This window comes from Chelonoidis abingdonii, chromosome 11 (genome assembly GCF_003597395.2).
Source record: "Chelonoidis abingdonii isolate Lonesome George chromosome 11, CheloAbing_2.0, whole genome shotgun sequence".
In the NCBI taxonomy this organism is placed as follows: domain Eukaryota; kingdom Metazoa; phylum Chordata; order Testudines; family Testudinidae; genus Chelonoidis; species Chelonoidis abingdonii.
The window spans coordinates 25,535,760-25,562,521 of record NC_133779.1 but is presented as its reverse complement, the minus strand read 5'-3'; the positions used below and the strand labels follow the sequence as shown (position 1 = coordinate 25,562,521).

The following is a 26,762-nucleotide window of genomic DNA, read 5'->3' as shown; positions in this document are numbered from 1 at the left end:
AGCCTGTTCCTGATAGCAGCCAGATAAAATAAGATCTTGGGAAGCAAAATCACATCCTCACATGTCCAAAACCAGAAACCTGAAATTAAGGTGCTTTATGGCCTGTCATAAACAGATAGTTAAGGTTGAATGTTTCTGTCACCGTGTTAAGGGTTAACCACCAAACCACCAATCAGAGAAACTTGGGTTTTTTAAAAAACAGATCTTAAGATGGTTAAAGAAAAACAGTAGAAATAGAAGTTTTTATTGGCTCTCAGCTATGAGAGGGGTTGTATCTTCAAGCAGCCTGTCAAAGTCTGGTAAAAAAGTAGAAATGGCAGCTTATCAATGGTATGTGGTTTCTTTTGAAAACCCTCATTTCATGTATTATTTTCAGCAATAGCCCTGAATTATTGTCACCACTGGCACTCATGTACATGTTAATCAGTCTGGTTCTCTAAATTGTTTCTTGGGTCTGAAGGAACGAAAGGGAAGGTATAATTAATTTTCTAGGTGTAAGTTAATTAGGGCAGTGGGAGGAGGGAGGAATATGCCCTTGCTTGGAAATAACCCCAATACAACATCTTCGCATGGATAATCTGTGCTTCAGACAAGGGGAGCTGGGGTTCTTTCCCCTGTGCTGCTTCTGAGTCTGCGTGACAGAGAAGGTTTGGGAGAAGAGAGAGGGTGAAGGGAAAAAAAATGGCTGGTGACCTGATAACCAAGATCTAAGCTTTAAGGAAGGTTTTAATACACTTTGTATATGAACGGAACAGGGATTCCCATCTGAAGGAGCGCTTATAAGGTCGTTAAAGTGCTCTGAGGGGTATCCACCGCATGCCTTAGATCGCTCACACTCTCCATCCTCCGCCTCATTGACCTCATTTCAGCCCACTTTCCTGGTGCTCGCTCCTATCTCCACATTAGTTGGCCCTTCCCTTCGGTTTCCAATTACTGCAGTCAGCTAGGACATTTGCGTGTCCGATGTCCTTTTGGAGATTCTTGTTGGTTCCCATCTTCCCGCTCCACTTTGTGTCACAAGAGCTTTGCTCCCTCGCTGCATAGATTGGCGTGCTCTTACCCTATGTCAACAGCTGCTCCCCTTACACCTGGCACGCCAAGCAAATTATAGTCTTAGCTCTCCACTTTAGGAACCGGTCTAACACGCATCGGACTCTCTATTACTATCTCAAAGAATTTCACCTTCGTAGGAGGAGTCAGCTCGAATGCTCACATCTCATTATCGCTTCGGTCCCTCAATTAAGAGGGCGTGTGCAATCACTTCTGTGCATGTTACACACTGCTGCATGAGTCAGGCATCCAGCGGTTGTACTTCTTACCTCATTGTTTTAGTAATGGTGGACTCAGCAGGCCAACGTTTATATTCTTCTTTTACATTCGAAGATTAATGCACTGCATGAGAGAGGTAACAGTTATTAATGTAGTTATTAATTGCATGCCAATAGGTACATTCAATGTGCAATTTTCAGATGGGGGACTGACGGCACATAGATATGGCTCCCGCCTCCCCACAAGGAATAATGTTATACTAGTGGGTAAGGAGAGATAGAAGTGACAGAAAAAAGTGTGGACCAAGGAAACTTTGTCAAAACTTATATGATGAATAAAGGTATAAAGTTATTACTGCTCAGGTTCTTTAGAGACCCAAGGTGTCTATACCTCTTAGCTGGCAGGGGAAGGTCCTTCTGTAACCCAAGTAGAACGCAGGCCACGTTCTCTTCGCCATTTCGTTTTTACATCCTCCTGTGATCTGACATCCCTGATAGCGGGTCTCTGAGCGGTAACTTAGGTCCAGCAGAGGCCTCTTCCCTGCGTGTACTTACACTGAAGCCACTCGCTTCGAAAGTCACCAGCTAGTTGAGAAAGCAAGAGATTCTCAACACTTCAAGTACCTGTGCTTCACCTATCTGCACAACCCCACTATTCACAGACAGCAGCACCGGGAAATGGAAGCTCCGGGAGGCACATGTTAACAGTGTCCCACCCCACCTTCCTTAGAGCAGCCAGGAGGCATCAGAGGGTGGAAAGAGAAAACCTTTGTGTCTCCCAGCTGACAGACGGAGGCAGGGTCATCACATTTATCACATACCTACTAGCCAGAGCTTGATACAGGAGATGGGGCTGTCTCTGGACCCTGCTGGTGGCTCCCTGGCAGGAATCCCAACACTCTCCAAATAAAATATATGTAAGAAAGGGAAGTCAATAGTAAAGAATTGTAGAAAATTGGTAAGGGAAGTGCAGTGGGGCAACTGCCCCACTCCACAGGAGAAAGGGCTGGAACAAGCCAGAGAGGCTGCAGAGACCAGCAGCCAATTAGCAAAGGCCTGTGGAGAGCCAATCAGGGCAAAGAAAGAGGCAGCCAATCAGGGCTGGGCTGGGGCCCTATATAAAGGCTCCCTGACTAGCCAGGGAGGAGGACTGGCTCCTGAGGGAAGGAAGTGGCACCTTGGGCAGAGCAGTGCGGGGCAGGCTTGGGGGAGCAGAGGCGGGCTCCAGCCCCGTTACCTGCCAGGCTGCAGCCCCTGATAAAAAGGGTTCGAGAAGGTGCTCAGGGCCAATGAGGAAGTGCCTCAGGGAAGATAGGCAGACTAGAGGGGAGAGAAGGAGGGCAGAGCAAGGTTGCCGCTAGAGGGCCCCTGGGTCAGGACCCAGAGTAGTGTGTGGCCCTGAGTCCCGCCCCCCTGTTGTACTCAAAGTACCATACGGGATCTTTTCAGGGGGATTAAGGCAAAACACCACATTCATTAGTAATACAGGTATTAATTAATACTCTATCATATGCATATGATATATTACAGTCATGCATTCACACACACACATACAGATACAAACACAAACACACTCCGTCTTGTTGTTGTTACCAACTAGTTGCTCCCCTTAACTGCACTGGCCAGGTGAGTTAGATGGGGGAGGGGTGGAGCCGGGCTTCTGCCAATCCGGATTGATGCTCCGATGGTGACAAGATGAGACCCGGGGTCCTTCTGCAAGACACCTCGTATTTATTGCAGCTTCCCCCTTATGCAAATCCAGACCAGATTCAAAATCTGGGTCTGTGTCCGTTGGTCTGTGTCCGTTGGTCTTTGTGCTGCTTTTTTTCTGGGTGCTGTCCCAATGCTGCTCAAAGAGGGCGTTTTCTGAAGAAGGTGCTTGCTTCTAATCTCTGAGGCCGTCAATATGTCTGCTCTTCTTTATTGGGCCCACTTGACAAGTTGTATTGTCCTTTGCTCTGGCTCCCATTCCCTCTTTAACTGTTGTAGCTGTCTGGAGGTGGGTGTCTTCCAAGCCTCACTCATTCACACCTCATTCAGTCAATGGGGCAATTGATTACAGAGTGGGGGGGGAGAGATCTTATTCTACTTCTAGCAAAAAGGCACATGTTTCTTTCACTTTAACTATACTATCCTTAGGGGCTATAACATTTGATACAAAGTTTTCTACCAATTTTCTAATACATAAGTTGTATGAGAGAGGCACAATGCCAAGTCATATGAAATACAAAATAACATCATGCAAGATGCAATGTCATAAAGATACTTAATATAGAAAGATACTTAATACAAATAACAGTGCAATGTTATAAAGATTTGTAGAGATAGTTAATACAGAGATTTCTCTAACATTGTCCCCCTTTTGACCTCTCAAGAACAATTCTTGAGTGGTCACCATTTAAAATCTCTGTTTTAAAGCTATGTATTGGGTTATGATTTCAGAATATGGTTTCAATGTGGAATACATCTGTTTTATCCAGCAGCACATGCAGAGCATTAGAACTAACATAACAGTCAGGATTACTAATAGAACAATGATGGGATGGAAAATTATATTTAGGAAGCGCTGACCAGGTGGGTGACCAACCTGTAAATACATGTACCAGTGGTGGATACTCAATTGTTTCGCCTGTTCAGCCACCCTGAGTATTTCTCTTCCCTCATGGAGGATGGCCAAACTTCTGGTTTGGATCTTCTCTCGGAGTGGATTTTGTAATTGTACATCCATCCATATAGGCCTGTCCAATTAATGCCTCAGCAATTGTTCTTGTTCCAGCTCATGGTGACATGTAGGGTATAAATCATGGGGGCCACTTGCACCCAAAATACAGGGTTGGTTTCGGAGTAAGTGGGGAAGTTCACATCCCTACCCAAGCCTTGTTGGTTTAGAAACTACACTCCAGTTTTATTTCTGTTCAGTTTCACTTCTTTATACATCCCCCAATAATATTATTATTTTAACTCTTGATGGCCCTCTCCCATCATTACCCCCCTCCCGTATAACCTCCCCATCTCTGGCAACTGATCCTGAGTCCTTGCTGCATTCCTCCCTCCCGTAGCAGGGCCCCACCCAGGCACAAATGGGCACTTTGATCCACCAGTGCTGCAAACACCAATAGAGAAGGAGCCCGTTCTGTTGATGGTCTAGGGCCAAAATTGGGACATCGTGCCGTCTATCGCCGCATCACAGTTAGGGACTCCTGTTGCTGAAAGACATCTGCTATTCCTGTGCATGCCCAAGTCACAGTCCTTCATACAGGAGGCAATTAATGACTCTGCACACTTGGCATCATCACAACCCCCGCAGTGGACTTCCTAACTCTAAACTGATTGGCAGCTGACCGATAGCATCTGGAATTGCCAGCTTCCACAAGGCGATCGCCACTCACTTTTCCACCTTGAGGCCGCTCTCATTCTGCTGTTTCTTGGCGCCAAGCGGCAGGGGCGAGCTCCACACACAGTTCCAGGAAGGTGCTTTGTGCATCAGAAAGTTCGCAGCCACTGCTCGGATCCTACACCTGCATAACGATGTGATCCCACTGGTCAACGCTGTTTCCTGAGCCCAAAGCAATGGTCCACCATGTGCAGCTGCTCCAAAATCAATCTTGAATTGTCTCTTCCGTGCACACTGCAGGGCAGGCACCACGGATTCAAAGCTCATGAAATACTGTAGGATCAGTGGCATTTGTGTTCACGACGCTCATCACAAGACTAGAGAGGAGTGCAGGATCCATGCTTTTAGGCAGATATGGGGGCACACAGTTCATATCGGTTGTTCTAAATAGAGCAAAACATACTTTTACTGGAAGCCCACAGAATGATGGATGGAGAACATGCATCATGGGAGAATGAGCCTGCCCCCATGAATGCACTGAAATCCATTCCCAGAACTCCTAGTCACAGAAGGTGATGAGTTGCATAGTGGGATAGCTACCCACAGTGCACTGCTCGCTCTCTCGATGCTAGAGCACCAACTCTGGACCGCTCCACCGACAACAAGGAAGGGTGCATGACATAACAGATAATGTATTATGGCAGTTTTCGATATTGACATAATTTAAGTCACTTAACTCTGTTATGTGTAGACATAGTCTCAGTGACCCTTAGTCACAAAGGAAATGACCAGGCTTATAATAATAATAATAACTCTTCCTTGCCACTTTGAGCCAAGGAAGCATGTCTTGGGATTGTTACTGCTTAATAGACTGGGGTTAAAACCATGATGAGATATCTTTGTGACAAGTATCCCACAAATTCCACTACGCTCCCTTGTTTTCTTTGCCTGGAGTAGGGTTTTCCAGCTTCCACACCTGATTTGTTGATTCTCACAGCTGGAACGAGGGGAAGAGCGTGGTCCCAGGCCTCACAGGGCTTTGAGAAAGACATGCTCCTGAGAGCTGCTGCACAGGGAGAATTGTTAAACCAACTCAACAACTGTTGGGAATGCAGGAAACATTTTGGGATGCCCTACAAAGACCCTGTGAGCTCTCCAAGTTCAGGATTGTTCCCTGCAGATGTGAGAAGGATTATGGCAGTATGTCACTCATGGGCTTTCTCTTCCTACCCTGACTGACAACGGCAGCACGTTTCCTCCCCTATCTCGCTTCCGCTGAGCTGTTCGAGTGATTATGCGGACCAAAACCGATCCCTTCCTCTCCCTTCTGTGGGAAGAGTTTGCAGAAAATTCAGCACCTGATAGGTTTTGATCTCTCCCACACATATTTTGGTTTGTTCATCCCCTTTTCCCCATTTCCTCTCTTTGAGATTCCTTTCTCTCTGGACGCAGGGAGTGACCTATGTTGTATTCTCTCTATCTCCCATCAGGTAATGGATGCTGAGTAGAATGAGGAGGAGAAACCCAGCAGGAAGAGATGCTGAGCAAGGGAAACCACTGGAACGTATCAGGAAGATCCAAAGGGAATGTTTCCGGGAGTTGTGCACTCCCAGAAAAAGCAAAAAACCTGTGAGAGTCAGCACAGAACCAGAGGAAAAACTTCATGTAGGCTACTCAGACCTTATTGGAAATGAGAAGAATCACTTTGGAAGAAGACACAATATACAGCCATGAGTGTGGAAAAGCTTCAATCACCGCTCGGCCTTTATAACACACACAGAATCCACTCTGGAGAAGAGACCCTACACGTAATGCCCGCTGAGTGTGGGAAAAGCTCAGTCATAGCTCAGCCCTCATTAGACATCAGAGAATCCACAAGTGGAGAGACACCTTACGCATGCCCTGCATGCGGGAAAAAGTTCAGTCACAGCTCTGCCCTGATCACACATCAGCGAATCCACACGGAGAGAAACCCTAACTGCCTTGAGTGTGGGAAAAGCTTTCAGGCATAACTCAGCCTGCATCTCGCATCAGAGAGATCCACATCAGGGAGAGACCTACACCTGTCTTGAGTGCGGGAAAAATGTTTAATGATAGCTAGGCCTTTTAATCACAATCAGAGAAATTCCATCTGGTGTGACACCCTACACCTGCCCTGAGTGGCGGGAAAAGCTTCAAGTCCGGGGCTAATTGTTACCACGCATCAGAGAATCCACCACTGGCGAGACGCCCTACACCGTGCAAGAGGCGGGAAAAGCTTCAGTCAGAACTCACCTTCCTTAGACATCAAAAAATCCACACAGGAAGACCCCTAGCACGTGCCTGGAATGTGGGAAAAGATTTCCAGTCGGGCAGCTTGTACCTTATCACCACACGGGAATTCACACTGGAGAGACACCTAACGTGCCCTGAGTGTGAGAAAAAGCTTCAGTCAGAGTTCAAACCCTGTTAGATCATCACAAAAATCCACATGCGAGAGATGCCCCTACATCTGCCCTGATGCGGGGAAACGCTTTCAGTCAGAGGTCGAAACCTTATTAGACATCACAAAATCCACAAATGGGTGAGAACTGTAACAAAATGCCTTGACTTAGGACTGGCCAAAAGATTTTTTTAATGTCACATTTGCTATTCCCACAGTGATCGTGACACATCTCAGCTCCACCAGATGGAGCTTGCCTGCTTCTGCCTTTTGCATCTCACCTTCTTTGGGGTCAGTCTGTGATCTTTTCATCAACTGCTTCCTTTTTGAGTCGTAGGAGTGTGTGTCCCTCCAGCCAGGAATGTTATTCCGCTCCGCGGTGGCGGGGGGGGGAGAGTTTGATCCCAACAAGCTACACTGAGGCAAAAAAACTACCTGTGCCTGACATCCACTAGGGGCTGCACGTGGGCGTTGGCTGCCTAAGTTAGTGATCTTGGTGGTAAAAAGACAATTATAGTTGTAGAGCAGATGTGCCCAGGTGCGAGAGGGGGGGGGGGGGGGGGTTGGGGATTGAGCTTTCCCCTTGACCTGACCTAAACCCATCACTTTTCCTAGTCTAAACAAACTCTGAGCATTAATGGTTATCCTGTTTCCCTCCATTTTTTCCAAAAAGGGCCCAATATTGTTCTATTTTTCCCCCCCCTTTGGGGACAATTGTTTCATTCCCTTTGCTCTCCAATGTGGTCAGGTTTGTGCTGGAGAGCAGAAAATCCTTTTCCTCACCTAAAATATATTTGAACCTATAACAAAGATCAGGAAGCAGGGTATGGGAAAATCTCAATTTCACCTTCTGATACATCAGAAGAAGATAGGATAATTAGAGGGATTCACTCCTCCCCTGTTAGTATCACAATCCCCCCTCAGCCAGCAGCTTCACTTCGGTGAGTCAGCCATATAGCCAATATGCAATCTCTCCACTTCCAAAGTGTCACGTGATGCGGTGTTCTCTGCTGCCTGTGCTAGATAATCACACTTTTGAGTCTCAGTCAGTCTCCATCGGGCTGAGATTCAAGTGTCAGAGAGTTTGGAGGAAAAATAAATGGATTCCAAACACAGAGTAATTGCTTTATTGCTTCTGACCTTTTCTCTTGCTGATCTGAGAGTTTTTTGTTTCCAAGATAGGGAAGGTTGGCTGTTTTTCCCCATTATGATGATGCACTGGTCTTGTAAATAAATGACTCGATAATAATTAGGTGGTGGTGGTGAAGAAGGTTTGAATGCATCAGAGGAGAATTCAGTGCGAGATTCTGTTCTTATTGTTAAGTCATCAGATGTTAAGTTGCTCTGAAATTTCTATTTTATATGAAACTGAAAGGTCTTACTACTGCCGGGGGGAATTTCTGCGCCACTGCACATCGCGCAGAATTCATCGTCTGTCACAGATTTTTTTTTTTCCTGCAGAAAATACATGCCCGAGAGTGCTGCAATTTTCTGCCTTTTTCCCACCGGAGGTGAGTGTTGGACCAAGAACAGCCAGCAGCGTGAATGGACCCTGCTGTTTGCAACAGCAGGTCTGGTGAGCAAAAGGTGAAAACTGCACACTTCTCAGGCAAAGAAAGTATTTCGGCAGGGAAAAATATTCTATTCAGGGTAAAGGTCTGGGATCCCCACAGCTCTAGATCCCCAACCTCTCCTCCTCACCCATTGACTCACATCAGCCCCTTCCTGGTGCCTCTCCTCCACCCTGCCCTCCCCTTGTTCCTTACTCTCAGCTGGCACCACTCCCGCATCCTGGGAGATTTTTGTGTTCCCTCCTCGTCTCTAAACCTCCCCCTCCTTCTGTCGCTTAGCTTAACCTGCACCCCCACCGCCATATCCTGGACCCCAGCAATTTATCTACTCCCACTCCTTCTCTCTCCTCCACCAGTCTGTTCTCCTTCACCCGTGGGTCGCTGATAGCCAACATATACGCTCTCTATCAAAAGAGGACTCATCTGACTGTCACATCAGCCATGCATGAGTTCCACACCTATTTATACTCCATTTAGAATCTACAGCAGCTTTCTCCTGCTTACAATGGCGGAAAAGTGCATGAAAGCTACAGCTTATTAATGTAGTGTATTAATGCATCCATAAGCATAACATTCAATGCATATTCAAACTGCTGACGGCACCAAAAAGGCACATGTTCCAAAAATTCTACTGTGGGTGGGAATGAGGCAAAAAAAGGGGGACAAGGAATTGTCAAAACTGTATATGATGATAAAGGTATAAAGTTTATCTCAGGTTCTAGGAGACCCCACGCTTCTTAATAACCCAGGGGAGAGGACTCCTTACCAGTATGACCACCGTCTCGTAGTTCTCCTGCATGACATTCCCGTAGAGGTCTCTGAAGCGTGCTCCAGCAGAGCCCACTCTTCCTGTGAAATACACAGCCACCTCCTCGAAGTCACCAGCCCTGAAATGCAAGAGTCTAACAACTCGTACTGCTGCCCTACTCCACACCTCCACGTAATCACGAACAGCAGACACCAGGGAATGGAGCTCCGGGATGGCACTATTTAACAGTGTCCACCCACCTTCCGTAGGAGCAGCAGGAGCACAGAGGGTGGAAAGAGAAAACCTTTGTGTCCCAGCTGACAGACGAGCAGGGTCATCACATTTATACAATACCTACTAGCCAGAGCTTGATACAGGAAATGGCTGGTCTCTGGACCCTGCTGGTGGCTCCCTGGCAGGAATCCCACACACTCCAAAAAAAATATGTAAGAAAGGGAAGTCAATAGTAAAGAATTGTAGAAAATTGTAAAGGAAGTGCAGTGGGGCAACTGCCCCACTCCACAGAGAAAGGCTGGAACAGGCCAGAGAGCTGCAGAACAGCAGCCAATTAGCAAAGGCCTGTGAGAGCCAATCAGGGCAAAGAAAAGGCAGCCAAATCAGGGCTGGGCTGGGGCCCTATAAAAGCTCCCTGACTAGCCAGGGAGGAGGACTGGCTCTGAGGGAAGGAAGTGGCACCTTGGCAAGCAAGTGCGGGGCAGGCTTGGGAGACAGAGGCGGGCTCCACCCCCGTTACCTGCCAGCGCAGCCCCTTGATAAAAAGGGTTCGAGAAGTGCTCAGGGCCAATGAGGAATGCCTCAGGGAAGATAGGCAGACTAGAGGGAAAAGGGAGGGCAGAGCAAGGTTGCGCTAGAGGGCCCCTGGTCAGGACCCAGAGTAGTGTTGGCCTGATCCCGCCCCCTGTTGTACCAAAGTACCTACGGGATCTTTTAGGGGGATTTAAGGCAAAACACCACATTTCATTAGTAATACAGGATATTAAACTCTATCATAGCTGATACTATATATTACAGTCATGCATTCACACACACACATACAGATACAACACAAACACACTCCGTTTGTGTTGTGTTACCAACTAGTTGCCCCTAACTGCACTGCCCAGGTGAGTTAGATGGGGGAGGGTGGAGCCGGGCTTCTGCCAATCCGGATTGATGCTCCGAGTGAAAGAGAACCGGGGTCCTTCTGCAAGACACCTCGTATTTATTGCAGCTTCCCCCTTATGCAAATCAGACCATATTCAAATCTGGGTCTGTGTCGTTGGTCTGTCGTCGGTCTTTGTGCTGCTTTTTTTCTGGGTGCTGTCCAATGCTGCTCAAAGAGCTTTTTTCTGAAGAAGGTGCTTGCTTCTATCTCTGAGGCCGTCAATATGTCTGCCTCTTCTTATTGGGCCCACTTGACAAGTGTATTGCTCTTGCTCTGGCTCCCATTCCCCTCTTTAACTGTTGTAGTTCTGGAGTGGTGTTCCAAGCCTCATTCATTCCACCTCATTCAGATCAATGGGCAAATGATTACAGAGTGGGGGGGAGATCTTATTCTATACTTACTAGCAAAAAAAGGCACATGTTTCTTTTACTTTAACTATGCTATCCTTAGGGGCTATAACATTTGATACAAAGTTTTCTACCAATTTCCTATATAGGGATCTAATACAAAGTTGTATGAGAGAGGCACAATGCCAAGTCATATGAAATACAAAGTAACATTGTGCAAGATGCAATGTCATAAAGATACTTAATACAGAAAGATACTTAATACAGAATAACACAATGCAACGTTATAAAGATTTATAGAGATAGTTAATACAGAGATTTCTCTACACCCCCTTGCACCGCACCTGGCCACTGAGGAGTGTGGTCGAGAGGGACTGCAACTTACCCCTGAGGTGAGAGGCTAGACTTTGGGGTTGTGGTTGGCCACTGAGGCAGGTGCAAGCCGAAGGACTGCCGCTACCCGACTCCGCCCCGGAAAGGAGAACGGAGTAGTGGGCTCTGCTGGAGGGCAGCGTCCTGAAGCGGACACCACCGAGTGGGGAGCAAGGCGGTTCCCACATCAGCAGAGCAGACAACGGGCAAGACACCACGCCCTCAGGGCATGCCACAGCTGATAAGCGCTAATTCCTGGAGCAACCAGCAGGAGGCACCAGCGGTGCTGAGTCTAGATCCTGTTACAGAAGCTATCAGAAATCAATGACCAATCAGTGAAAATAAGAAGGAAGTTATTAAAAGTATATTAAGTACAAAATTAATCCTAACAATGGTAGTGGTAAATTACTAGATGGAAATGGAATTATTAAAAATAATGCAGAAGAGGTAAAAGTGTTCAATAAATATTTCTCTCCTGGATTTGGGGAAAAATAGATGATGAAAGTCATATCATACGATGTTGATGCCGTCACGCTTTCCATTCCAGTAATAACTCACGAGGACGTTAAGCAGCAGCTGTTAAACTTAGACATGTTTAAATCAGCAGGTCCAGATAACTTGTATCCAAAAGTTTTAAAAGACCCGTAAGAGGAGCGTGTTGGACTGTTAATGTTGATTTTCATTAGGGTTTGGGGAAATTCCAGGAGACTGGAATAAAGCTAACGCTGTGCCAGTATTTAAAACATGTAAAAGAGGTGACCCAGCTAATTAGCAGAGTGTCAATCTGACATCGATACTGGGCAAGAGAACGGAGCAGCCAATACTGGATTTCATTAATAAAGACCTAAAGTGGGGTAATATAATTAGTGCCTATTAACAAAGGTTTAGAGAAAACAGATCCTATCAAACTAACTGTAGATCTTTACGGGATGAGGTCTCCCTCCAAGCAGAACCCACCACCAGTTCCCCGATAATCCCTCACCTGAGCCAGCTCCATCGCAGCCATTTCCTTTCCCCTGGGAGGATGGGATGATCTGGAACAAAACGTGGACGTTATTCTGTAGCCTGCCAGGGTGAGAAGGGCAATGTGAGAGCATTCAGATGGGGTATTTGTTCATTCCACAAGCCGATTCCCCTCAGGATTTTTCCCTGCTAATGGACATTCTAGTTTCTGCCAAACTGTGGAGCACAGAGTGACCTTATTCCAGTACAGGCCTAGCCCCCTCCCACCAGGGTGTAACCCTCTTAGACAGGGTGAAACCCTCCCAGCAGCAGAGTCTCTGAACCAAAAAGTCCAGAGATGAGCAGAAGCAAAGGAGTCACTTTGGGGGATTCTCCCTGTCATTGTCCCCAAGGCAGCTCTCTCAGGTTTACAAAGAGGTCTCCGCGGGGCCCGGCGGGACAGGGCCCCGGATCTCGCTCGGGGTCTCCGCGGGACCTGGCGGAACGGGGCCCCGGATCTCGCTCGGGGTCTCCGCGGGGCCTGGCACAACCAGGGAGAAAAGCGTGAAGATTGTCAAGAATTTGAGATCAGTATTTCAGAAGTGAGGAGAAAACGGGGCACACACTAAACATTTCCCAATGTAAGAGGGAAGCACTGTGGAAGCAGAGAAAGAACCGACAGGGGTTTGAAGGGGATTTTGTATTCACACAGTCCCCTTACGGGAGCAAGGGTCAGGCTAAGCTGGAACCCTAATGACGTGAGATTGGTAGAAACGAGGATTGTGTGAGGCAAGTGGGGCTCTTGCTCACGTGAGGGGACTGTTTGAATACGAAATCCCCTTCAAACCCCTGTTAGCTCCACAGCACCAACATCAGGGGAGATTTTCTGTCACCCATCAACAGTTCAAGGGAAAAGGGGGGAAAGGGGGCGGGGGTTATACAGTGATATTCAAACAACAGCAGAATGGGATGGTGTCCGCTTCCCTCACACTCACACGGCCGGGGGGGGAGCCCTGGGTGATGTCACTTTCACAGGGGAAACGAGGGGGCTGGAGCCAGAAGGTCACTGGCTGTGGGGTCTGGGTATGTGACTTGGGGGGGCAGTTGCTGGGTTGGGTGGGGGGAGTGAAGTAGCTGGAACTGGGAAACCTGGGGCTGGGCCATCTCCATGGGGGACACTTGCTCCTCCCCCGCCTTCCTGGCCCTTCCCACGCCCTGTTGCCAGCACAGAGTGACCCCCCCAGCCCAGCCCAGAAGTGTCCTTGTCTCAGCCCCCCCCCAGCCTCTGCCCAGTTCAGAAATCACTCGGGGGAACCATTTCCCACCCACACAAGGACAAATCACAGCAGGTGAAAATGGGGGAAACACCCCAAACCTGAGATCTGAACTGGCCATTGGCGAAGGGGAGAGAAAATGGGGCACAATCGGGGGAGGGGAACAGGGAACTTCTCAGGGGTTTGAGGGAAGTGGGGGTCACCCTGAATGTTGCTTGTTGCTCTTTAGGGAGAAAGGGGGCAGGACGGGAGAGGAGGGGGTCCCCACGGGGGGGGAAGCGGTAAATCCATGGGGATCTCAGCCCCCCCCTTTCTCTCTCCGCTCCTCGGGGGTCACCTGCTCTTCCCCCGCCCCCCGGCCATGTCCGGGCTGCACAGACATTTCCTCCCCCTCACCTTTCATATTGCACTGCATCAGGATAATGATATTTAACTCCTTTGCTATGTGCTTTGAGATCGATGGATGAAAAGCACTAGGAGATAGGCATTATTAATAACCAGTGAGGCTCCATCTGTACGTGCAGTACTTTTCGTAAGACTAGAGTACTGGTTCCAGTGTTTCAACCACAACAACAGTTCGGTAACTGTACAGTGACTAAATTCACCCTGCCTTTTCAACTGGATATTAGAGTTTTATTCAGTTCTCTTCTTAAACCATTGTGTGATGACTTAATAGATCTTGTGTTAGCTTAGTTCTGTGTTCCATTCTAAAGGTGGCTGCATCATGAAATCATGTGTGCTATTATAAAGTGCATTTTGTATAGCCATGTGGTAACATTTGGACGAAAGGCACTACAGAAACAGTGGATTATTATTAGTCACGTACCCTTAAGAGAAAAGCCCCACATCTTATTTCCAAGCTCTTCTGCATTGCTTAAATCCAGGTCTGCTATTTAAAAGTGAAAAGAGAGGATAATCTAGTAGTTAGTGAAAGCAAAGTGGGGGTGAGGACTCCACATTTATTCGCAACTCCCTCAACTAACACTCTATGGAACACTGGGCAAATCATTTAAGTTCTACGCACTTTTGTTTACCACATGTAAAAGGTACATAACAACCCCAAGGCAAGCTCCACGGCTTAATTACTTCTCTGGAAATCATTTTGAAACTCTCATGTAGAAGGTGCTATAGATCACTTAGGTATTTGCTATTTTAAACTGTTGTATGTCTGTTACAGCTATCCCCCTATTCCATTTTGTTTCTTATAGCTGTCCCCATACTCCATTTTGTTTTTGTTCTCCTGTGGCCTCCCCTCCCTGGCTGTTAAGTTGTTTACCAAGAGCCATTGCCCTTCTCAAAGGGATGGCCACTTGTGCTAAGTGGGACCACTGCCCTGTTCAAAGGGTTAGTCCTGTTATCACCTTGTTAAACCTGGGCTCGGTCTGCAGGCGGATTTGGGGAGGAAGCGGGATGGGGGGGGGACTATCCTACATGCACAGATGTCAGTGCAATGCGCGGGGGGGGGGTGTCAATCCTACATACACAGATCTCAGTGCAGGGCGGTCGGCGGGGGGGACAATCCTACATGCACAGATCTCAGTGCAGGGCGGTGGGAGGAGGCGAGGGGACAATCCTAATGCACAGATCTCAGTGCGGCGGTGGGGAGAAGGGGGGGACAATCCTACATGCACAGATCTCAGTGCGGGCGGTGGGGAGAAGGGGGGGACAATCCTACATGCACAGATCTCAGTGCAGAGCGGTGGGGAGGAAGGGGGGGGACAATCCTACATGCACAGATCTCAGTGCAGAGGCGGGTGGGGAGGAGGTAGGGGGGGAATCCTACATTGCACCAGATCTCAGTGCAGGGCAGGGGGACGAAGGGGGGGACAATCCTACATACACAGATCTCAGTGCAGGGCGGGTGTAGAAGAGGGGGACAATCCTACATGCACAGATCTCAGTGCAGGGCAGGTGGGGGAGGAGGGGGACAATCCTACATGCACAGATCTCAGTGCAGAGCTGTGGGGAGGAAGGGGGGGGGGACAATCCTACATGCACAGATCTCAGTGCAGAGCGGTGGGGAGGAAGCGGGGGGACAATCCTACACTGCATCTCAGTTTCAGGGCGGTGGGGGGGGGGGACAATCCTACATGCACAGAGGCAGAGCCCCGACAAACTACATTTCCCACTATCTGGCCACATGGGCTCTGCAGCACCCCTCCCCTGCCCTCCCCCCCAGCAGCGCCAGGGTCGCTGAGAGCCGGTGGGGAGGAGTCGGAGGACAAAGGAGGAGGGGGGGGGCAGTCCTGGTCAATGGAAACGTCCCGCTCTGCAGCCCCCCCTGATGAGCTGGGCGCCGGGCGGAGCAGGGAGGGTCTGTGCCGAGGGAGCCCTTCATTGAGCCCCCCACCCCGTGCCCGGCCCGGGCCCTGCTCCCGCTGGAGCCGCCTGGGGCCGCCCCGGGCTTCCAGCCCGCCGTCGGTGCGGAGCTTGCAGCCTCGAGTACCGGAGCGGGAAAAGGGGCCCCCGGGGGCGGGCCGGTGACTCTGCCCCAGTGTCCGGGGAGGGGACCGGGATCTGCTCCCTGGTAGAGCCAGCGCCCCCGGGCCGGCCAGCTCTGCCCTGGGTCCACGGGGGTGGGCGAGTGGGGAGGTGGCTCAGGCCCCACTGGGGTCCGTGCGTGGGTGGTCGGGCTGTGGGGAGGAAAGGGGGGGGTGAAATTTGTCTGTGCGCCCGGGACATGGCCGGGGGCGGGGAAGAGCAGGTGACCCCCGAGAGCGGAGAGAGAGGGGGGGGGCTGATGAATCCCCTGGGATATTACGCTCCCCCCCCGTGGGACCCCTCCTCTCCCGTCCTGCCCCTTTCTCCCTAAAACAACAAAGCAACATTCAGGGTGACCCCACTTTCCCCTCAAACCCCTGAGAAGTTCCCTGTTCCCTCCCCGATTGTGCCCCATTTTCTCTCCCCTTCGCCAATGGCCAGTTCAGATTCTCAGGTTTGGGGTGTTCCCCATTTTCACCTGCTGTGATTTTGTCTTGTGTGTGGTGGGAAATGGTTCCCCCGAGTGATTTCTTGAACTGGCAGAGGGCTGTGGGGGGCTGAGACAAGGACCTTCTGGGCTGGGCTGGGGGGGTCACTTGTTGCTGGCAACAGGGCGTGGGATGGGCCAGGAAGGCGGGGAGGAGCAAGTTGTCCCCCATGGAGATGGCCCAGCCCAGGGTTTTCCCAGTTCCAGCTACTTCACATCCCCCCACCCAACCAGCAACTGCCCCCCCAGTTCCATACCAGACCCCACAGCCAGTGACCTTCTGGCTCCAGCCCCTCGTTTCCCCTGTGAAAGTGGACATCACCCAGGGCTCTCCCCCCCGGCCGTGTGAGTGTGAGGAAGCGGACACCATCCATTCTGCTGTTGTTTGATATCACTGTATAACCCCGCCCTTCCCCCTTTTCTCCTTGAACTGTTTGATGGGTGACAGAATCTCCCCTGATGTTGGATGCTGTGGAGCTAAGGGTTTGAAGGGATTTCGTATTCAAACAGTCCCTCACGTGAGCAGAGGCCCCACTTGCCTCACACATCCGTTTCTACACCATCTCAACGTCATAGGGTTCAGCTTAGCCTGACCCTTGCTCCGTAAGGGGATTGTGATACAAATCCCTTCAAACCCTGTCGGTTCTTTCTCTGTCCACAGTGCTTCCCTCTTACATTGGGAAATGGTTTAGTGTGTGCCCCGTTTTCTCCTCACTTCTGAAATACTGATAATCAATTTTGACAATCTTCACGCTTTCTCCCTGGTTGTGCCAGGCCCGCGGAGACCCCGAGCGAGAATCCGGGGCCCGTTCCGCCAGGTCCCGCGGAGACCCGAGCGAGATCCGGGCCTGTCCCGTGGCCCCGCGCGGAGACCTCTTTTGTAACCTGAGAGAGCTGCCTGGGACAATGCAGGAGAACCCCAAAGTGACTCCTTCTTCTGCTCTCTTCTGACTTTTTGTTCAGGACTCTGCTGCTGAGGGTTTCACCTGTTAAGAGGTTACACCCTGGTGGGGGGGCTAGGCTTGTATGGAATAAGGTCACTCTGTGCTCCACAGTTTGGCAGAAACTCAGATGTCCATTAAGCAGGAAAAATCCTGAGGGAATCGGCTTGTGGAGATGAACAATACCCATCTTGATGCTCTCACATTGCCTCTCACCTGGCAGGCTACAGATAAACGTCACGTTTTGTTCCAGTTCATCCATCCTCCAGGGGAAGGAATGGCTGCGATGGAGCTGGCTCAGGTGAGGGATTATCGTGGGAAACTGTGGTGGGTTCTGCTTGGAGGGAGACCTCATCCGTAAAGATCTACAATTATTTGATAGGATCTGTTTTCTCTAAACCTTGTTAATAGGCACTAATTATACCCACCTTTAGGTCTTTATTAATGAAATCCAGTATTGGCTGCCCGTTCTCTTGCCCAGTATCGATGTCAGATTGACACTCTGCTAATTAGAGGGCGTACCTTTTACATGTTTTAATACTGGCACAGCGTTAGGCTTTATTCCAGTTCTGGAATTTCCCAAACCCTAATGAAAATCACAATTAACAGTCCAACACGCTCCTCTTACCGGGTCTTTTTAAACTTTTGGATACGAAGTTACCTCGACCTGCTGATTTAAATGTCTAAGTTTAACAGCTGCTGTTAAACGTACCTCGTGGTTATTACTGGAATGGAAGCGTTGACGGCAATCCACATGTATGATATGAACTTTCATCATCTTTTTTCCCCAAATCCAGTGAGAGAAATATATTGAACAACTGTTTACCTCTTCTGCATTATTTTTTGATATTCCATTTTCCATCTAGTAATTTACCCACTACCATTGTTAGGATTATTTTGTACTTAATATACTTTTAATAACTTCCTTCTTGATTCTTCACTGATTGGTCATTGATTTCTGATAGCTTCTGTAAACAGGATCTAGACTCAGCACCGCTGGTGCCTCCTGTGGTTGCTCCAGGAATTAGCGCTTATCAGCTGTGGCATGCCCTTGAGGGCGTTGGTGTCTTGCCGTTGTCTGCTTCGCTGATGTGGGAACGCCTTGCTCCCACTGGTGGTGTCGCTTCGGACGCTCCCAGAAGAAGCCACTTACTCCGGTTCTCCTTTTCGGAAGCGGAGTCGAATTGGTAGCGGCAGTCCTTCGGACTTGCACTGCCTCAGTGGCCACACAACCCCAAAGTCATAGCCTGCTCACCTCAGGGTTAAGTTGTCAGTCCTCTCTCTTTTTGATCGCCACACTCCTCAAGTGGCCAGTGTGCGGATGCAAGGGGGTTGTAGGAATCTCTGTATTAACTATCTCTTCTATATAAATCTTATCTCTTCTTTTAAAAGAAGAGATAAGATTTATAAGAGAATAGTAATAACAGAGATTTCCTACAACCCCTTGCATCCGCACCTGGCCCTGAGGAGTGTGGCGTCAAAAGAGAGGGGACTGCAACTTACCCCTGAGGTGAGCAGGCTAGACTTTGGGTTCGTTGGTTGGCCACTGAGGCAGGTGCAAGCCGAAGGACTGCCGCTACCACGACTCCGCCCCGAAAAGGCGAGACCGGAGTATGGGCTTCTTCTGGGCAGCTCCGCAAGGACACCACCAGTGGGGAGCAAGGCGTTCCCACATCAGCGAAGCAGACAAGGCAAGACACCAACGCACCTCAAGGGCATGCCACAGCTGATAAGCGCTAATTCCTGGAGCAACCAGCCAGGAGGCACCAGCGGTCTGAGTCTAGATCCTGTTTACAGAAGCTATCAGAAATCAATGACCAATCAGATGAAAATTAAGAAGGAAGTTTATTAAAGTTATATTTAAGTACAAAATTAATCCTAACAATGGTAGTGGGTAAATTACTAGATGGAAAATGAGAATATTACAAAAAAATGCAGAAGAGGTAAAAGTTGTTCAAATATTTCTCTCCTGGATTTGGGGAAAAAGAGATGATGAAAGTTCATATCATACATGTGAGCCGTCAACGCTTCCTTCCAGTAATAACCACGAGGACGTTTAACAGCAGCTGTTAAACTTAGACATTTTAATCAGCAGGTCCGAGACGAACTTGTATCCAAAAGTTTAAAAAGACCCGTAAGAGGAGCGTGTTGGACTGTTAATGTTGATTTTCATTAGGGTTTGGGAATTCCAGAACTGGAATAAAGCTAACGCTGTTGCCAGTTTTTAAAACATGTAAAAGGTACGCCACGCTAATTAGCAGAGTGTCAATCTGACATCGATACTGGGCAAAGAGACGGTGCAGCCATACTGGATTTCATTAATAAAGACCTAAAGGTGGGTATAATTATGTGCTATTAACAAGGTTTAGAGAAAACAGATCCTATCAACTATGTAGATCTTTACGGATGAGGTCTCCTCCAAGCAGAACCCACCACCAGTTTCCCCGATAATCCCTCACCTGAGCCAGTCATCGCAGGCATTCCTTTCCCTGGGAGGATGGATGAACTGGAACAGTGAGTTTTCTGTAGCCTGCCAGGTGAGAAGGCAATGTGAGAGCATCACAGATGGGGTATTTGTTCATCTCCACAAGCCGATTCCCTCAGGATTTTTCCTGCTAATGGAACATCTAGTTTCTGCCAACTGTGGAGCACAGAGTGACCTTATTCCAGTACAGGCTAGCCCCCCCCCAGGGTGTAACCCTCTTAACAGGTGAAACCCTCAGCAGCAGAGTCTCTGAACAAAAAGTCAGAAGATGAGCAGAAGAAAGGAGTCACTTTGGGGTTCTCCTGTCATTGTCCCAAGGCAGCTCTCTCAGGTTACAAAAGAGTCTCCGCGCGGGGCCACGGGACAGGCCCGGATCTCGCTCGGGTCTCCGCGGACCTGGCGGAACGGGCCCCGGATCTCGCTCGGGGTCTCCGCGGGCCTGGCACAACCAGGGAGAAAGCGTGAAGATTGTCAAAATTGATTATCAGTATTTCAGAAGTGAGGAGAAAACGGGGCACACACTAAACATTTCCCAATGTAAGAGGGAAGCACTGTGGAGCAGAGAAGAACCGACAGGGGTTTGAAGGGATTTTGTATCACAAGTCCCCTTACGGAGCAAGGGTCAGGCTAAGCTGAAACCCTATGACGTTGAGTGTGGTAGAAACGGGATGTGTGAGGCAAGTGGGGCTCTCTGCTCACGTGAGGGACTGTTTGAATACGAAATCCCTATCAAAACCCGGTCTAGCTCCACAGCACTCAACATCAGGGGAGATTTCCTGTCACCCATCAAACAGTTCAAGGAAAAAGGGGGAAAGGGCGGGTTATACAGTGATATTCAAACAACAGCAGAATGGTTGGTGTCCGCTTCCCACACTCACACGTGGGGCCCGGGGAGGGAAAGCCCTGGGTGAATGTACCACTTCACAGGGGAAACGAGGGGCTGGAGCCAGAAGGTCACTGGCTGTGGGGTCTGGCTATGTGACTTGGGGGGGCAGTTGCTGGTTGGGCTAGGGGGGATGTAGAAGTAGCTGGAACTGGGAAAACCCTGGGGCTGGGCCATCTCCATGGGGGACAGACTTGCTCCTCCCCGCCTTCCTGCCCATCCCACGCCCTGTTTGCCAGCAACAGAAGTGACCCCCCCAGCCCAGCCCAGAAGGTCCTTGTCTCAGCCCCACCAAGCCCTCTGCCCAGTTCAAGAAATCACTCGGGGGAACCCATTTCCCACCACACAAAGACAAATCAAGCAGGTGAAAATGGGGAACCCCCAAACCTGAGATCTGAACTGGCCATTGGCGAAGGGGAGAGAAAATGGGGCACAATCGGGGGAGGGAACAGGGAACTTCTCAGGGGTTTGAGGGGAAAGTGGGAGTCACCCTGAATGTTGCTTATGTTGCTCATTTAGGGAGGAAAGGGGCAGGACGGAGAGAGGAGGGTCCCACGGGGGGGCGAAGCGTAATAATCCTCAGGGGATTCATCAGCCCCCCCCCTCTCTCTCCGCTCATCGGGGAGTCACCTGCTCTTCCCCGCCCCCGGCCTGTCCCGGGCTGCACAGACAAATTTCCCCCGCCCCTTTCCTCCCACATGCCGCGCCACCCACGTCACGGACCCCAGTGGGGCCGAAGCCACCTCCCCCCGCCACCCCCGTGGCACCCAGGGCAGAGCCTGCCGGCCCGGGGGACGCTGGCTCACCCAGGGAGCAGATCCCGGTCCCCTCCCCGACACTGGGGCATGGAGTCACCGGCCCGCCCCCGGGGGCCCCTTTTCCCCGCTCCGGTACCTCGAGGCTGCAAGCACCGCACGCGAGGCGGGCGGAAGCCCGGGGCGGACCCCAGGGCGGCTCCAGCGGAGCAGGGCCCGGGCCGGCAGCGGGGTGGGGGGCTCATGAAGGGCTCCTGGCACAGACCCTCCTGCTCCGCCCGGCCACCAGCTCATCGGGGGGCTGCAGGCGGACGTTCCATTGCCAGGAGCTGCCCCCCCCCTCCTCCTTTGTCCTCCGCACTCCCTCCCCACGGCTCTCAAGCGACCCGGCTCGCTGGGAGGGGAGGGCAGGGGGAGGGGTAGCTGCAAAGAGCCCATGTGCCAGATAGCTGGGAAATGTAGTTGTCGGGGCTCTGCCTCTGTGCATGTAGGATTGTCCCCCCCCCCACCGCCCTGAAACTGAGTATGCAGTGTAGGATTGTCCCCCCGCTTCCTCCCCACCGCTCTGCACTGAGATCTGTGCATGTAGGATTGTCCCCCCCCCCTTCCTCCCCACGCGTCTGCACTGAGATCGTTGCATGTAGGATTGTCCCCCACTTCCTTCCCCCCTGCACCTGCACTGAGATCTGTGCATGTAGGATTGTCCCCTCTTCTCACACCGGCCCTGCACTGAGATCTGTGTATGTAGGATTGTCCCCCTTCGTCCCCTGCCCTGCACTGAGATCTGTGCATGTAGGATTGTCCCCCCACCTCCTCCCCACAGCCCGCACTGAGATCTGTGCATGTAGGTATTGTCCCCCCCCTTCCTCCCCACCGCTCTGCACTGAGATCTGTGCATGTAGATGTCCCCCCCTTCTCCCCACCGCCCGCACTGAGATCTGTGCTGTAGGATTGTCCCCCCCTTCCTCCCCACCGCCCTGCACTGAGATCTGTGCATGTAGGATGTCCCCTCCCTCCCCCACCGCCCTGCATGAGATTCTGTGCATGTAGGATTGTCCCCCCCGCCGACCGCCCTGCACTGAGATTCTGTGTATGTAGGATTGACACCCCCCCCCCCGCGCATTGCACTGACATCTGTGCATGTAGGATAGTCCCCCCCCCACCGCTTCCTCCCCAAACCGCCTGCAGATCTGTGTATGTAGGATTGACACCCCCCCCCCCCGCATTGCACTGACATCTGTGCATGTAGGATAGTCCCCCCCCCACCCGCTTCCTCCCCACCGCCCTGCACTGAGATCTGTACAGCCCAAGAGCCGGGCAGCCAGAAAGACGAGGTGGGGGCAAGGTCACATCTGTCAGGGCACCTGCCTCTGTTGGTGAGAAACACAGGCTTTGGAGCGGCACAAACCTCTTCTCCGGCTCTGGGAGACGCTTAGAGTGACCAGAAAGCAAATGTGAAAAATCAGGACAGGGGTGGGGGATATTAGGAGCCTATCTAAGAAAAAGACCCCAAAATTGGGACTGTCCCTATAAAACTGGGACCTCTGGTTACCTTAGAGAGGCTCCAACTGCACCTCGTGTGCCAGACAAAGCTGCAGCGCCCCAGAGTCAGCAGCCAGGCGCATCATCCTTGCCAAACAGGCTCGAGTATTAAGCCTCCCCCTCTGATGCTCCCCATTAACAAGGGTTTTTTTGCTGCCGTAAAACGCCGAGAGTGAACCGTCCAAGCACGTGTTCGCTTTGCTGGTGCCTAGTGCCAGCCTCACCCTTAACTCCTCTCCCAGAAAGAATAATACTGGGAAGGTAGATGCAGCCCAGAAAAACTCTGGGCAACAGGTCGACCCACAGGGCTGCATGTAATTCTACAGAGTCGTAGGACTGGAAGGGATCTTGCGAGATCATCCGGGTGGTGCTGACCAAAGTTCTCTGCTTGGTTCTGGGATTTTGTACCTGTGACCCTCACTCCTGACCCTTTTATTTGTGAGTTGTCCCCCATAATTATTTGAATCCCGAGTCCAGTAGCTCTGAGCTTCAAGGTGGCCGGAGGGGCCTTTAGATGCATGTGCCTGCCCGCCTCCCAGATTTCAATAGGTGCACAAGCTGGGTAGAGCAGCTGTGCCCGGCGTGAGTTAGCAGCCTTGCTCTTCATCCCTGCCAAACTGGCATGAATATTAAGCCCCCCTGTCTGACTCCCACCCTTAACCACTGTACCTGAAAGAATAAAACTGCAGAGGGGAATGCAGCCAGAAAAAAAAAATGTGGAGACAATTTTTGGTACCACAGAAGAACCAGCTTAGATTACTCAGCCTGGCCCATGAGAGACACTTCTTATGGCACAAGGAATACAGCACATCAGTCGGTGCTGACTCCGAACGTCTGCTAGGCAGAGGCTTTTGAGGCAGTACCAAAATATTGTAAGTCCTGTGACCCATGCCAAAGTGTGGGGAAGGACCAAGATAAGGGCAAGGCTGCCCTGATTCCACTTCCCATCATAGCAGATCACTCTGGTCATTGTAAGGCCCCTTAGTTACCTGGATGGGCAAAAATCTATCCTGGTGGTAATCAATTCTGTCTCCTTTAGAGGCGAACATGGTGGCTAATGCCTTGCTAGCAATAGTCAGCTGGGTGGGGTTTGTCTGTGCGGGTTAGACTCAGGGCAAATATTTTCTCGGCGCTACATGAGAACGTCCGTACACGGCTCAGAGCAAAGGTCCATCTAGCCCAGTATCTCTCTACCGACACCGGCCAGTGCCAGGTGCCCCAGAGGGAATGAACAGAACAGGGAATCACCAAGTCACCCAGCCCCTGTCGCCCATTCCCAGTTTTTGGCAAACAGAGGCTAGAGACACCATCCCTGCCCATCCTGGCTAATAGCCACTGATGGACCTGTCCTCCATGGGCTTATCTAGTTTTTTTTTGAACCTTGTTATGGTCTTGGCCTTCACAACATCCCCTGGCAAGGAGTTCCACAAGTTGACTGTGCGTTGTGTGTAGAAATACTTGCGTTGGTTTGTTTTAAACTTGCTGCCCATTCATTTCATTGGGTGCCCCCTAGTTCTGTGTTATGAGAAGGAGTAACCAACACTTCCTTATCTACGTTCTCTACACCAGTCATGATTTTATAGACCTCAATCCTATTTCCCCTTAGACGTCCTTTACCAAGATGAAAAAAGTCCCAGTCTTATTAATCTCTCCTCATGCAGAAGCCATTCCAGATCCCTCATCATTTTTGTTGCCCTTTTTGCAACCTTTTCCAGTTCCAATAGATCTTTTTTTGAGATGGGGTGACCACATCTGCACACAGTATTCAAGATGTGGATGTACCATGGATTTATATAGCAGCAACATGACATTTTCTGTCCTATTATTTATCCCTTTCTTAATGATTCCCAACATTATGTTCACTTTTTTCACGGCCGCTGCACATTGAGAGGATGTTTTCAGAGAACTATCCACAATGTTGCCAAGATCTTTTTCTTGAGTGGCAACATCTAATTTAGACCCCATCATTTTATATGTAGAGTTGGGATTATGTTTTCCAATGTTGGGATTATGTTTTGAGTGACTATGAGAGAAATGTGATGTTCCACACTTGTGGTCACCTCCCTCCCACCCTGGAGTAACTGGCTGGTTGAAGGATTGAATGGAAACCTTAAAATGATGCTGAAGATTTTGTGGACCAACAGTCCAAGTTACCTACCATTTCCCTATGAGGAGGTTTGCCCGGGAATGCACAGGATCCTCCACTTTTCAGCTGCTTTATGGGAGGAGGCTACTGGGCCCCCGGAGCTAATGACCATGGAAAGGGAACGTCTGACCTCTCCTGAAGGAGAGTCTGTGGTGGAGTATGTGTTGGCCTTCCAGGGAAAATTAAACTCACAGAACTCCTAGGCTTTGCCCAGGAGACTCTAACTACAGCACAGGAGTAACAGAAAGTTTGGTGTGACGGTACCATCTGGCGTTGGGCATATGATATAGTGGACCAAGTTATGATACTCATCCATGTGCAATGGAATAAACTCCAGTTCTCTTCATGTGTCAGTATGTAATGCCTGCATCTGTAACTTTCACTCCATGCATCTGAAGAAGTGGGGTTTTTAGCCACAAAAGCTTATGCCCAAATAAATCTGTTAGGCTTTAAGGTGCTACCAGACTCCTCATTGTTTCTAATGTTAATTAAGTATTTCAGGGGAAAGTGTCAGTGTGGCCACCAGCAAGAGTTTATTGTGAGAAGCCCCGGTGTAGGGAGGGAACTGTGCTGCCTGGAAAAACCCAGCCAGGAGGAAGAGACACATAGGGATCTACCCAAGACAGTCGACGGCTAAGGAGCCTGTGGAATCCTATGGGCAAGCGTGGAGACTGTTTTCATAGTGGGATCCGTGTTATCAGCAAAAAGAATGAGGAGTCCTTGGGGCACCCTAGAAAGCTTCTGCCTTAGTCTCTAAGGTGCCATGAGAACTCCTCGTTCTTTCTGTGGAGATTGTATTTGCTTGGACAAGAAGCAACGGGCTTAAATTGCAGTAAGGGAGGTTTAGGTTGGACATTAGGAAAAGCTTCCTAACTGTCAGGGTGGTTAAGCCCTGGAATAAATTGCCTAGGGAGGGTGTGGAATCTCCATCCTTGGGCATTTTTAAGAGCAGGTTGGACAAGCCCCTCTCAGGGATGGTCTGGATAATACTTAGTCCTGCCAGGTGTGTCTAGGACGGGAGCAGATGACCGCTCCAGGTCCCTTCCCATCCTATGCCCCTATGGAATGACATGAACCTATTGGTCGATCTGCTGCCCAGAAGTCCTGTGGGGCTGCATCCCCCTCCCAGTTTTATTCTTTTGGGTGCAGTGGTTAAGGCTGCGCATCAGAGAGGGAGCCTTAATAATACTCAAGCCAGTTGGACAGGGGATGAGGCGCTGGGCTGCTGACTCTGGGGTGCTGCGGCTCTGCCTGGCTCATGCAGTGCAGTCAGAACCTCTCTAGGGTGACGAGAGGTCTCGATTTTATAGGGACAGCCCTGAGTTTGGGTTTTTTTTCTAATATCCCCCACCCCCGTCCTGATTTTTCACATTTGCTGTCTGGTCACTCTAAGCGTCTCCCAGAGCCAGAGAAGAGGTTTGTGCCGCTCCAAAGCTTGTGTCTCTCGCCAACAGAGGCAGGTGCCCTGATAGATGTGACCCTGCCCCCACCTCGTCTCTCTGGCTGCCCGGCTTTTGGGCTGCACAGATCTCAGTGCAGGGCGGTGGGAGGAAGTGTGGGGGGGACAATCCTACATGCACAGATCTCAGTGCAGGGCAG

At 50.2% G+C, this 26,762-nt stretch overlaps 4 protein-coding genes across 4 annotated transcripts in view; 2 read left to right on the top strand and 2 right to left on the bottom strand.

Annotated features, from left to right (window-relative positions):
• LOC116824745 (uncharacterized) overlaps positions 1-26,762 on the bottom strand; it is an 864,335-nt gene that overhangs the window by 297,246 nt on the left and 540,327 nt on the right. The gene's annotated exons all lie outside the window — the stretch shown is intronic.
• Positions 1-26,762, top strand: part of LOC116829256 (uncharacterized) — a 385,131-nt gene that overhangs the window by 118,316 nt on the left and 240,053 nt on the right. The gene's annotated exons all lie outside the window — the stretch shown is intronic.
• LOC116824014 (uncharacterized) overlaps positions 1-26,762 on the bottom strand; it is a 585,485-nt gene that overhangs the window by 409,637 nt on the left and 149,086 nt on the right. The window contains 1 exon segment of the mRNA XM_075070378.1: positions 12,210-12,292. Coding sequence (XP_074926479.1) covers positions 12,210-12,292 — 83 coding nt within the window.
• Positions 1-26,762, top strand: part of LOC142047429 (uncharacterized) — a 252,647-nt gene that overhangs the window by 85,188 nt on the left and 140,697 nt on the right. The window lies entirely within an intron of this gene.